General features: G+C 41.3%; 1 protein-coding gene across 1 annotated transcript in view; it reads right to left on the minus strand.

Moving 5' to 3' along the window:
- polrmt (polymerase (RNA) mitochondrial (DNA directed)) overlaps positions 1-13,352 on the minus strand; it is a 50,753-nt gene that overhangs the window by 14,167 nt on the left and 23,234 nt on the right. Inside the window, exons 12-15 of the mRNA XM_073477115.1 lie at positions 12,962-13,084; positions 11,563-11,742; positions 10,428-10,514; positions 8,456-8,569 (exon numbers count right to left, since the gene is read on the minus strand). Coding sequence (XP_073333216.1) covers positions 8,456-8,569; positions 10,428-10,514; positions 11,563-11,742; positions 12,962-13,084 — 504 coding nt within the window. The remainder of the gene's footprint in view (positions 1-8,455; positions 8,570-10,427; positions 10,515-11,562; positions 11,743-12,961; positions 13,085-13,352) is intronic.

Genomic DNA, 13,352 nt, shown 5'->3' on the forward strand with positions numbered 1-13,352 from the left:
AGCAAAGCTGTAGCTGCCATGAGTCACTTCACTTGATGGACCTTTCCAGAAAGTGGTCAGAGTTAAATCCATTTTCATTTCATTCTTTAGGCTGACCTATAATTGGTCAGCGCAGACTTTTGACCTACCAGACCAGTATCAAGGGTACATGTATTTAATATCAAACACATGCTTGATCACCGTTCTTCCATGTATCTACTGTCTAGCTGCTTATCTAGGTCAGACACGTTATGGCAACTAAGGTTGTAAAAAGATACTTAGATATTTTTTTGATATGACAATACAGTATCTGCATTCGATAGTAAGAAAAAAAAAAATCGTATTTTCAACCCAAGGCTGCAAATACATTAACATCAACGTGTTAGTATGTGTTAAAAAAAAACAAAAGACATGAAAAAATTATCCTATTTATTTATTTAGAATATAACCTGTTCTCACTTTACCTTTGAACACCTTACCTATAATCTCTTCTATTTCTTTAAACAACAACTTCAGAAAGTAACTACTGCAGGACTATTATGAATACAGGCCTAATTACCAAAAATCAGGGGAAAATGAAGAATTAATCAAGCACAGCGAGGTATTCTGCAGTCGATGCACCCTCAGAGGGCATCAGGCAAATACCTTCTTTTTGATCTCTGCAGTTTTCTTTATTCCATATTTTTTTTTACACACTCTCAGATCAACACTTAAGCCTTTGGTTCCTAGAGGAGGGAAGATTTAGCACTCTAATCTCCTGAGCCTCGAGGGTCCGTCCAGTCAGCTGTGCCAAGGCATCTGTGGGAGAGCAGTCTTTCCCTGACCCCTGGAAATGTGCCTAGGTGAGAACGACAGGCTACTATCAGGAAAGAGATACGCCTGGCAACAGGCAGCCAGCTCCTCGTCGATGTGAGCACTTTGCATTAGTCTGTTTACCTTGCATTCAGCCTACACTAATGTATCTGAGAATCTCTGTGTCTGTCGCTCTCCCTAACACATCTACCTTTTTCACTGATGGAAAGCAGCTTCGATGCCATTTCAATTCAGAGAAGTACAAACACTTAGATCTCTCTTAGATCTATCAGTACTCGGAAAAAATCTAACTGTCATTATCTTTCGTTACTGTTCATAAAAAACGATTTAACCGCAATAATATGAATGAATAGAAGTTTGTCGTGTTTGAGTTTGTTTCTAATTATTCATTGTTAGTTATCAATGGGCTCACATGAGGAGAAATTTGCATCCACTTTGTTGTTTTTGGGTCAAATACATGAAACTGCATCTCAAACAGGCAAAATAAAGAAACAACTCAATTCATATTGGGCAGCATGGCGGCTCAGTGAATAGATCTGAGCCCGTGGGTCAACATGACGTGTGTTTGTGTGGGGCAGGATAGGCAGAAAGAAAAAGGGATGGTTCAACTGATATCATTTGTTGGTTTTGACCAAAAATTTCTGGCTGGGGTCTCTGAATTCTCCTTCATCATCATAATACAAACAACCCGTCTGAAGAGAAGCGCCAGGGACCACAGCATGACCACTGACATTCTGACACACTTGGGAGACTTTAATAGCCACATGTTTGGTGCTAATGGACAGCTCTCTTATTTGATCTTGCTCCTCTGTGGGATGAACACTGAGGACACACAGGCCCTTTGAAGTGCACGTCTTTCAATTTCCTACAATTTAAAACTATTCTTCATTCAGCTTTATGCTCTTTCCTAGTCTATAATGACCGACTATAAAGATGGAAACCAGACATTTCCTGTGGGACTCCTGGGTGCTTTAACAGTGTTTCTCCTATGCCTCCACCCGAGCACCACTGCCATATAAAATCTCCCCAAATGCAATAAACTCGCTATTTCTACTTTAAGCAGCCCGATCTGGGGACGAGTGAGGATTATGAAGCACAGTTCGGCAGACATTGCCACCGATTTAGCAGTTTCTTATTGGTTATTGGCCATTGAAGGCAGCAACAAAGACTGCTACCTATCTAAATTCAGCAAAGACATAGAGACAAGACAACGCACAACGAGAAGTAGGTCACTCCACTTTGTCAAAAGGGGTACCCTCTTTGTCTTTACAGAAAGTCAATAATCTAGCTACTTGGATAGTCAGAGAGATGGAACATACTCTACAGTATATATCAAAAGGATTGGATATCTGAAGGACCACTAAACTCTATTATATGAAAAATGTAAAACTCCACAACGTGCCAACTCATATTGAAAAAGGGACGAGTTCTCCATTACGTTTCATCCATTTGTTATTGCTCCAATCATATCATGTCATCAAACAGTTCAGTAAACTGGCTGTCTGAGTGGGGCTTGAAGGATTTCTGTATATAAATATGTGTCCAAGGCCCTTCTCGTGTCAGTGGACATGCATCTTCCTGCTGCACAGAATAAAACTCATAGACACTAGCACCACTGCTGGAAAGAAATCCTACTGGACGCACATGTTTTAGTATGGAGTATTGTAATATCTTGTCGGCCCCGACAGTGAGGTGTTTTCACATCTTTAAAATAAAAAAAGCAACCTAAAGCAAAATTACAATGTGCTATATTAATGATTCTGGTCAATTACTTGAGCTTGAAACTGAGGCATCGAGACCTCCATTTATAACAACATCAGGTAACACGAACATACCTTATTTAAAAGAGTATGTGCTCTTGTTGAGGAAATTATATCCAGATGAGATTTCATTGTATGTAAGATGAGCCGGGAATGAATATCACCAATCCCAGTGAAATCACCATAGGTGCTGTCAGTTGTTGTAACGTTTGTTTCATTATTCAGGGCCTATGGAGCAGCTCCACGATGTCTCTCTGATCACACCACTTCAATCCATGTCTCTGCTCTATTGAAAGAAACGTTTTCAAATTCAACAATTCAAAGAGTCTAAATAAACCAAAGTTTTGGATAAGCAAAAATGCGACCGGATGGCGACACAAGATGGAACATAACAGGGTCACCGAGGGTATTTTCATTCATCTTGAGGGGTGATTGTCTGCACGAGATTCTATGGCGATCTCTAAAATAGTTTTCAAAAAACACGAACTTCAGCTTTGTGGTGGCTTATTAAAAACATTGAAATATATTGTCTGGGAACAAGGAATTTCCAAAGATTTTTGATATATCACAGGCCAAATGAAAACACTGACCCTCTAGTAGCGCTAGTGGGAAAGTCATGGAATAACCAAAATCAGTAGCATTCATTCTCCTTGAACCATGGATATCTGCACCAGAGTTCATGGTAATCTGTTCAAAGTTTGTTAAGACATTTCCCAAAAATCGAAGGTCTCAACCTCATGATGGCCCCGGAGAAAATGTCAGCAATCAGTCTGATTCATCCTCTCCCATATCGTGAAAATAGCAGGTCTCATGTCAAGTCTCATGGCAGGTTTCACTAAGAATAGTTAGATTGTGGTCGACCAACCAACCAACCGCCAAACATTTCATACCTTGAGTCTCAGCTAGCACAGCAATAAACTGAACTGTATGACAATAGTATCAGCGGCGTTTTGTTGATAATAAGGCTCCAGTAATGTATGCAGTACTTCTGTAATTAATATTTCTATATGACAGCCCTGTTGTAAAAAGCAAATATGTGCATAAATACAGGGATTAAAGTGACAGGTGATCACATGGATGAAAGTACATTAAAGGTAGTTGCAGACAGCCGGCGAGCTGCTCAGTGTGGTGACTCCAGTAATACGCTTGAAGGTCGCTTTGATGAATGACAGAATCACACAGTTATGGAGAAATGGTTTTAAAATAGAAGCGTAGTGTGGTAAAACCCCATTAGTTTATGCCATGGCTGCTATCTCATCCATCATTGCTCTGGGAGGGCTTGTGGGGGAAGCTGTCCATCACTCCCCTCTTAACCTCCCCTTATTGCGTCCTTACGGATATGTTAGAAGGAAGGGAAATCTGTGATGTAAAAAGGTGTGAGGGTGAAAGAAATGGAACTTACCCCTGGTCTGAGTAATGGACTGCCATGCTGTAAATGAGGTCACTACCGTGCACCCGACTCCTGTTCATTATAATGCATATGTGCATGATTTGTGTACAACACCTGACTCATAAACCCAAGGCTGTCAGGAATGGGACCTTGACTAACCCTGCTGCGTGTCTGTAGGGAATAAGCTCATGTGGTCTAAATCACCTGAGACTTGCATCATAAATGGTCATGGTGGATACACCAGCCATCAGTAACCATAAATAAGCCATGCTGCCATGAGGGGAATCCCCATTGATCACGTACTGGTTAATATCCGTCCCATCAATTTAAGTGGAGACAGTTCTGCGTTATACTTCGTATACTTCCTTTCTTTGCTGTTCCACGTCACCTGGCCCTCCACCTCGCCTTCTCCCCCTGAAGTCAGATGGAGACAGCTGCAGACTCACAGTCACACACCCCCCTGTGTCTCGCCACACTTCCACTGACCTTTTCCAGACCTTCTCTCTTCCAAACTTTTCCTTTTCTACCACTTTGTGGGGTGTCCTTGAAACTCAAACTGCATTTATTATTCACCCCAAAATGCCAGAAGATTCTGCAAGATCAACGAAACCCCATGCTACTCCTGGGAATGGCTTGCTTCTGTTCTGAGGCAAAAGAAGGCACGGAGGGCATCGTGCCGACATTTAGAGATACGTAGTTCCCCAGAATTAGAATGAATAGCTGGCTCGTTCTGATTGTACTGGCCCTGAGTACGTCTCCATGTCTGCTGAGAACCTGCTTCTATACAAAAGGAAAAGTTAGCCAGAGAGACCCAGCATATCGTTTGTTTCATTCATATCATTTGATATGGATTCGTCATTAGTAACATGGATGGATTAGATGGAAGAAAAGGGACACAAAATGAACCCTTTGTCTCATAATCCATCTGTGATCAGTATGATTATTTATTTTTGCTTTATTTAAAAGGTAAACTTTCGGCAATTTATTAAAGTTGACACATTGTTTTTGTATTGCTGTAGACCCCAAGTAACCACGCCTCCTGTACTATGTATTTAGACTCCACTCAAAATTAATGATGCACAATGTTCACAGAAATCACCAATTGCAACCAACTGAACTGAACTCATTCTTTCCACATAGAGGACACTAGATCACAAGCTTTTGTCACGCTATAAACTCACAAATCCAACCAAATCCAGCCAATGCAGCGGACGACTCCCTCATGTCACCATCCCCTGAGAGTGAGATCTCACTGTAACCTTGCCTGGGAGGGGGAATGAAAAATAAACAAGGAATCTGAGCCAGAGTGACCTCTGATCCGATTAGTATCTCCCAATCCTGTTAAGCAGCCTCCCTGATGTATGTTCATGCTCCATTCAGCTACTCCATCCTACTCTAATTACCTCACCTCCCATCAGCCATGGAAAATACTCGATTACACAGGTCGGCATTTGTGCTCATCACTCTATGCACACTGAAAAAGAACCATCAAACAAAAATGCAAAGATGCACACACATGCACACACGCACTCCTTTCTGATTATGCGAGTCTATTGCAGTTACTTTCTCTCCACTTACTGGTTTTCTTACTATGCATAACACTTCATCATCCCGCTCTATCTAGAGTCTAATTACTAACGACCCCAGAAACACTGTGGCCTTGGATTTAAGAGGCAGAGAGGAGAGTGGGAGATTGAATTTAATCCAGCTATGCAGGGAAAAGGTGACCTTTCTGCAAGTTAGTTTCATTTTTGTTGTCCAGTGATGCAACTGGATTATAGAATTATTGCAGGGGGATGAAGAAAGTTATCTGTGAAATTTAAGCTAAAACCTCATTCATCCATGAAGTCATCGCATCATTCATTCACGCATTTATTCATCCTTAGGCCTCGGAAAAAAGTACACGCTGATCAGCTTCCTACTCCCCGCTGGACATTAAACGAAGCAGATCAAATCAAGGGAACGCACCCTACCACTACGACAGAGAGAGATGCACCCTCAGGGGACCCACCATCTGTCACCCTCGCTCTCCTTGCACCTGCTTGTGAGGTGTCTCTGGCCTTCTAAGCCAACCTTCTGCTTGATGTCATACTAAAAGAGCAGGCGTCATGCTGAGCCAGCCTATGAACTAGCTGTCTGCCTTTGCTTGGCATACGCTATACATCTGTTTCCTCCTTTGACTCAGTTGATGAGCTTAAAAATATAAAAGGTCAAAATTGATTTTATGTAAACGCACACATATTCAGGCTTTTACTTTTCATATACACACACAACCCCCCCCCCCCCACACACACACACACACAAACATGTTATCTGGAAATGTGCTGGCACACAGACATGTTATCTCTAAGACGTGCTACTCTCAGGATCGCCATAGTGACGGACAACTCCAGTGATGTTGTTGAGCTCCATTAAAGTTGGGCCACTCACAGTAATCACAATACACCATCAGTGCTGCACTCCTACACCAAACCTATCGAGACTTGGAAAGCCCAGCTGGGACATTCCACCGCCGAAGCATCTGGTACTTAAAGCTTTCAGATAGGTTTGGTGTCTTGCATATAGGAAGACTGAGACAGAATTATTTTTGGGAGTTTGATTTCTTGTGAAGGAGAAGGAAAGGAAAGAACAGCGTGAGGGAGGGGGCAGTGAATTAAAAGACGGGTTGCGGACACCAAATCCAAATCCAGACTACAGTATAGTCCAGTCCAGTCTCACAAGCTCACTTTTCACTTTGAGATATTGGTGTAAAAGAAGAAAAAAAAACACCTTGAGTCATCATTTTTACCAGATAGAAATCCTGAATCACTGTTTAAAAACCTGACGGCCCAGAGAGTGGTGACGAGTGCATCCAGTCTGTTCACATTTGAGCAAAGAAGAGCACTTGTTAAAAATCTAAAGCTCGAAAAACAACAGTTTTGGTCAATGCACATTGGCAGTGTCCTCAACGTAAGCTTTAAGCCTTGCCAGACCACAATGAGTGAAGCACAGTTTGTGGGCTGGCTGTGTGAGGACAACAGCTTGCTCTTGGAAAATAAAAACACTACATTTTAACAAGATTTAAAGCTTGTTAGAAGCTGACAGCTATTTGAAGCCCCACTGTTCTTAGTCTTCTTATATTTGTGTGTAGATACTCATTCGACTCATGTGTGAACCTCTGACTTAGAAACTAACCAATCGACTCACAGCTAACTTGTCACCCTCATTTATTATTAGCTTCATCAGAAATTCCATCAAAGTCCAATGAAACAGAATGAGAGGAAAATACACTGTGAAATCATGTATAGTGGAAGGAATACACCTCATGGAAATATTGGAACAAAAAGACAATGATGGGTCAAAACCCATATTACAATATAACAGCACTAAGCTGCTAGACACAAGGGTTTCTATTATTAGTCAGTGTGTCGAGAGAGATTAATGACTACTGTATATACTAATACTTATGCGAGTTAAAAACTGTATGCATTGTTTGCTATAAAAAGGTCAGTTGTGGGAGTGCTGTGAATGCTGTGAAAGGCAGGAGAAAGAGCGAAGAGGAGCGAGACAAACAGGTGAAGATACAAGAGGAGAAGTTTCTAAAGGCCAGCCAATGAATTTCTGAAAATACAGAGAAGTGAAACAGGCCTGTAATTGGCTAAGCTGTCTATCATTAGGCGTATGAAACTATGGTGAACATACAGAGAGTGGGTGCGTCGCTTGGCATTAAAATAACAAGTAAGCCCGGCTACAATTGCCATGAATTCAAATACACATACTGTACATATATAATTGTACAAAAGTAGCTATAGAAAGAGCATAAATTATTAAAGGTCTTGAAAATGCTTGTGAGATTTTTGGCCTTTTCTGTGCACATGTGCTAGAATGGCTGGGTCTTTTTTGAGCAAGCCAGCGCAGTGTGGGACAGATTTGAATCTCCATTACACCGGGGCTACTTGTTTGAAGGTTTGCCTTTCACTAATGATAATCTTCTCTTGAGTTGATGACGTTTAAATGCCGCAGGCTGATCCATTACTGTGACTAGTGGTCAAATCAGTGGCTGTAAATACTCATCTCTGTGCTATTATCTAAGAATAGCCGCTAACAAAGCTCAGCTAATTCATTGACAAACATGTTTTATTTCCTGTAAAATCTTCACCATAGAGGTCCTGCGTTGTTTTATTTTCAGAAAGCTTTTATTATGCAGCAGCAACATCGAGAAGTGTTGGGTTTTCATCAGCACCACAACCTGCTTAAACTTGCTTAAGTGGGTCAGGCACTTCGGAGATGCTCCATCTCGGGTGCTACTGAATGCATTCAAACCGGTAATGTAAACGCAAATCAGCGAGGCATCTGTTTGACTCTGCACCACCAAAAGTGCCAATGGAAAAGCCCCATATGTGTGAAGTCATGCAAAAGAGCTGCATTGTAATGTCTGAAAGAAAGTGAAATATGTCCAAACAATTGATCCTGCACAGAGATAAATACCAATTATTATTAGAACCCCCGACACGTGCCATAGGATGAGACTTACCACTTGGTGGCGGGTGCGGTGGTATGGCTGAACGACGGGTAAACCCAAGGGTGTCACCCACTCCACAGTGTGGCCAGACTTAGAGATGAGCCTGGCGCTCTCTGTCAGCCAATCCTGTAACACATGAATGCCCGCAGAGGTAAAGTGAGCATACACAGAAAATATTCAAAGCCCCTCATCAATCAGGAGTGGCATACCTGCTTATTTGTTATGTTTGTAGATGTGTCTATGTGTACAATGGAGCAATCAAGTTCAAATCAGTGACTCTGGACAGTTGGGCGATGAAGTTTTCATGTTCTTCTGGGTGGATAATTTAATAAAATCAAGACACAAACTAAAACAGGAACTTTCTCTCCGCAGCATCAACTGATGATTTATGCATTTAGGTCTGCTCTTCTACATCTGGGAGCGCCGAACAATTGTTGCAGACTTGCTGAGGAACAGGTGGGGAGTTGTTGCTTACTCTAAAAATTTCTAGTGCAACAGCAATGTTTCTGTGTCTGGCACAATTTATAAGAATAGAAGCTCTGCTGATGTCCCACAAGTGCCTCCTCACACACGCGAACACACAAGGAGGTGTAGAAAAGATAAATATATCCAAGCAACTCGAGGTTGCAGACTGGCCCAAAGCTGCGCCATTCATCAGCACGTCACTTCCTTATTTCCAGGTACGATAAAATAAAGACCGCTAGAAAGCAAAGAAACTAGAGTGAGAAATTAACTACTCCGCCAAAGGGATTGACTGATTTATCAATAGACCGATTAGAAGAGCAAAAGAACAGCAGGAGCACAGTTTGAGGAGAATGACTAGGTGTCGACAGAATAACGGAAAATGTAAAGAGAATGTAGGAGAGGTCAGGGATGACAGCAACGAGGATCGTTCAGCGACCTCTCTCTCTCAATCATACTTCAACTCACCGCTGCGAAATGCAAGGGGGTGTGACCTATTTAATAGCAGCGGGTGCACACACACACACACACACACACACACACACACACACACACACACACACACACACACACACACACACACACACACACGAGCATCAGGTCAGCGCCAAGGTATGATGGGAAGGGTATTTTTCATCTCAGACTGGGCTGTCCCCACACATTCCCAGAGGAAACACACAGCAACAGTGGGTGGTGTTTCTATTTGCTCACCAGACTCTCTGCCTGTGGAGATGATGCACAATCCCCTAGCAGGTGCACGTCCTAAATCTATAAATGGAGACTATGTGATGAATGGGTGCCGTTGCCACGGTAAACTAGTCATGACTCCAGTGAAAACTTTATTCTTCATATATGTTGAACTGTGTGTTTGTTTGAAGACATATTTTATTATTTAGCATGTTTAGCTGACCTGCTATGCAAGGACAACAAGACAGGATATTCAACTATCTAGGAATTGAAATGTGTTAATACAATGCACTATTTATTTCAATGTTTTCAATGCTTTATTAGGTTTTAAAATTGATAAAAGAATTGCTATTGGAAAACAATTCACATTTTTAATCTTAAAAGGTAGGCTGTCAGTTTGTCTCTCCAAAATCCGTCTGCTTTAACACCCTAGGTGAAAATTTTTTAATGAATTAAGAGTATTTCTGTGCTTGGCAACAGACATAACTAATGAAACGGTCAATTAGCATACTTAGAAAAATCATCAACGGGCCACATTTGGCACACGGGCCATCAGTTACACTTGCATATACGTGGAATTAGTTTAAGTAAGTTAATTTACCTTTGTCTCCTTTTCCCCCATTATTTGTTACAAATTATATAAAAACTTCCTAAGAAATTAAAATTACTAGGAAAAATAAGACCCCTAAAAAGAGTGGTTGTAGGGTTTAAGTCGGGCCTCTTGTTGAAAATAAGAGGAGCAACTATCCTCATAAACAATATTTTAACTGAATGTCCATCCTGTGTGTTTATAACGGTGTGTGTATTTGTCTTTATGTAGGTGTAATGAACCCACCTGGATCTCTCTGGTCCCTGTGAACATCTCTTTTAAGCCACTGAAGACCAGACGCACCAGGTAATGAGATGCATCCCAAACATGCTCCTGGAAATACAACAGTCACACACATTTTTTGCTCCACTGCATTTCACAATTAAAACAAACTATAGATTATTTTTCACTTAATTATCATTAGGGATCATACAATGCAAATGCAAATATTAGTGATAAAGGCTGCAGCACTGAATGAGAGTGCTACATTTCTCATATTATTACAGAGATATGATCTTCTCCTTGGTAGGAGCTGCCTCATCCCCCCCATCCATCCCCCTGTAATCACTCACAATTACACTTCCTCCCTATTCCCTGTTTAAACAATTAGGGACATTATGCAGAAGTCATTTAGCACAATCCTCTGGCTGTGAGATTGTAGATACACTGACAGCAGGATCATGCCGATTCCAACCATACAGACAATGAGATTAACTCCAACTATTATAAGGAACTATATAGCTGTTTGACAGATAACAAGCACAAGAGAGCTGTAAGAAGATTAAATGCTTCCTCCTCCCGTCATGGTGTCCTTTGACAGAATGGGTGTGCCCATTTACGTCCAACCGAATCGAACTACAATGGTTGTGAACTAAAAATAGACTCATAATGACCGTGCACAGGATATCAAATATATCTATTGTTGTGTTGCTCTTCTGGCCTGATACAACCATGAAATATCTTATTTCACTGCAAGAGTATAATACATTAAAAACTTGACTATTATAAACTTTAAATGCTTCTCTCTCCATGCAGCTTACTTGGAGTAATGTGGTGTAACACAATTCTTATTGTCAAGGTCAAAGTGAATTTAATGCAGTCTATGTCAGCTGTGAGATAAAGGCCTTCGTGTACATGCAGGAGACATTGGAACAATAATTTGCAAGGAGGATAGACCTCAGTGGAAAAGACCTTGTACTTCATTACGAGTCCACCTTGACTGGATGTGTGTGGAAGAATGTATAGCTTGAGCAGTAAGGGAAGCCCCATATAGAGGAGATCCTGTGCTAAAAGGCCACGCTGATACAACACTAAAAATAAAACAGCATGCAGGGCGAGGGAAGCCCACATTCACAACCCCCACCCTCCACCACTAGTGTACCTTGGGGAACTCATCAATCTCCTTCAGTCTTTTCTCTATCTGGAGGCGTCCCCCGTAGCGTGTGACCCCGTACACCACAGTCATCACGGTCTGTTTGACCACCTTCCTGCTGATGAAGCCCTCCAGGACCTCGGCAATCTTCATGCCGCTCGCTGCGTCCCGTGCTCGAAACTCCTCCACCTGAAAGCATGTCGCGTGTACACACACATGTGTTACTTACATCGCATACATGCAATTTTCAAACAGCCTCTGTTCAAAACTCTAACAAATTAACATACATATAGTCAGGGCAGAAGTGCGGAAAAATACCTTTCACATTCTATTTAAACTCAAGGGGACATCATCAAATGTTGAAAATTCATTAAAATATTCAAATGATTTTTACATAATATTGAGTAACGTTTATGTTAACATGACATTTATGTTAACTGTGAGTATATATATCCCTGAATTTTACATGATTTGTGAAAAAACAAATGTAAATTAAGAAGGGCTCGCCATCTGTATTCAAAACCTTTCATGTTATTATCAGGAAAAGGGCAGGTAATATACATGTTCTTCTTCCTGCTTCTGTTTTGTTCATGGAAAGTATATGTATAAGTACACTGGGTAAAAATGTATTATGTGTCTTGTATATTTTTTTTCATACACTGAAATGAGCAAAATAAGCCAAATATGAATGGATAAAACAAAGACAATATGAAAATGCCCATAGTTTAGAAGCTTAAGCCCAGAAAATGAACAATAACTTAACCAACAGTTGTCAATTAAATGTCTGTTAATCAGCTAAGTGGAGAAATTAACTAATTGTTTCCGCAGTTTCCAACAATATGATTGTTACCAGTTATTGTACAGCTTCTGCTTACAAGTAAACAAATGTATTCATCCAGGTAGCTGACAAGCCTGCTATAATCTACAGTATCAAATCAACAATATATTGTGCAGTTACAGTCACTGCCCTCGGAACAACTCGGCCTGCGTCAGACTTTCATTCCTCAGCACTCTCTGAATCCTCCTGTATTGAAATGTCAGTAAACCCTGATTAGCTTCAAATGGTTTCTGTTTAAAAATATGCAGGTTCACAGCAAGCTGCAGCCTTCGATAGCATTTTATTCACACTTGTCCTTTGAGTCATCGGATATGTGAGGCAGTTTCCTCTCACTTTGATGCGAGGCATGAAAAAACTAAGCACTTTTAAATGCAAGACCTAAAGTGGGAGACTTGAAATATATTCTCAGTGCTTTGTCTGTCACTCACTGTGGGATATAGTGAATCATCTGAATATTAACAGCTGAGGAAATGTAACGTGACTTGCAACTTGAATAAACTCCAATTTAGCCATGCAGTTCAAGGAAAGGAAGAAAATAATGCGAACCAAAAACACCCCAGTAGTTCTGACCTGCTGTGCTACTCCGCTGTACACGTCCTGGGGCACCTCACAGGGCATGAGGTTGACTGATGTGGCCCCAATAACATCCCTGCCTAGAGCAGCGTAGTGCTGGAGACCATTACAGGAGCCGTCCTGGAGGAGAGGTGGAGAGAAAGAGAGAAAAGATTAAAGCAATGATGTAAAGGAGAAAACAGAGAAAGAATCACATAGATCGGCACAGGGTGGGCGAGGGTAGGACAGGGAGGAAGGCTAAAGGCATCTGACGGGTGTTTTGAAGTACACCTGTTGTTTTAAATGGCTGAACATGCACCAAAAGCATGATGAGGTGAGGCAAACTGCCTTGTTGCCCCTACTCTGACCTTTTTTCAATCGTGGAGCGTCAAATGAGAACCCAGCGACC

This window comes from Pagrus major, chromosome 11 (assembly GCF_040436345.1).
Source record: "Pagrus major chromosome 11, Pma_NU_1.0".
NCBI lineage: Eukaryota > Metazoa > Chordata > Actinopteri > Spariformes > Sparidae > Pagrus > Pagrus major.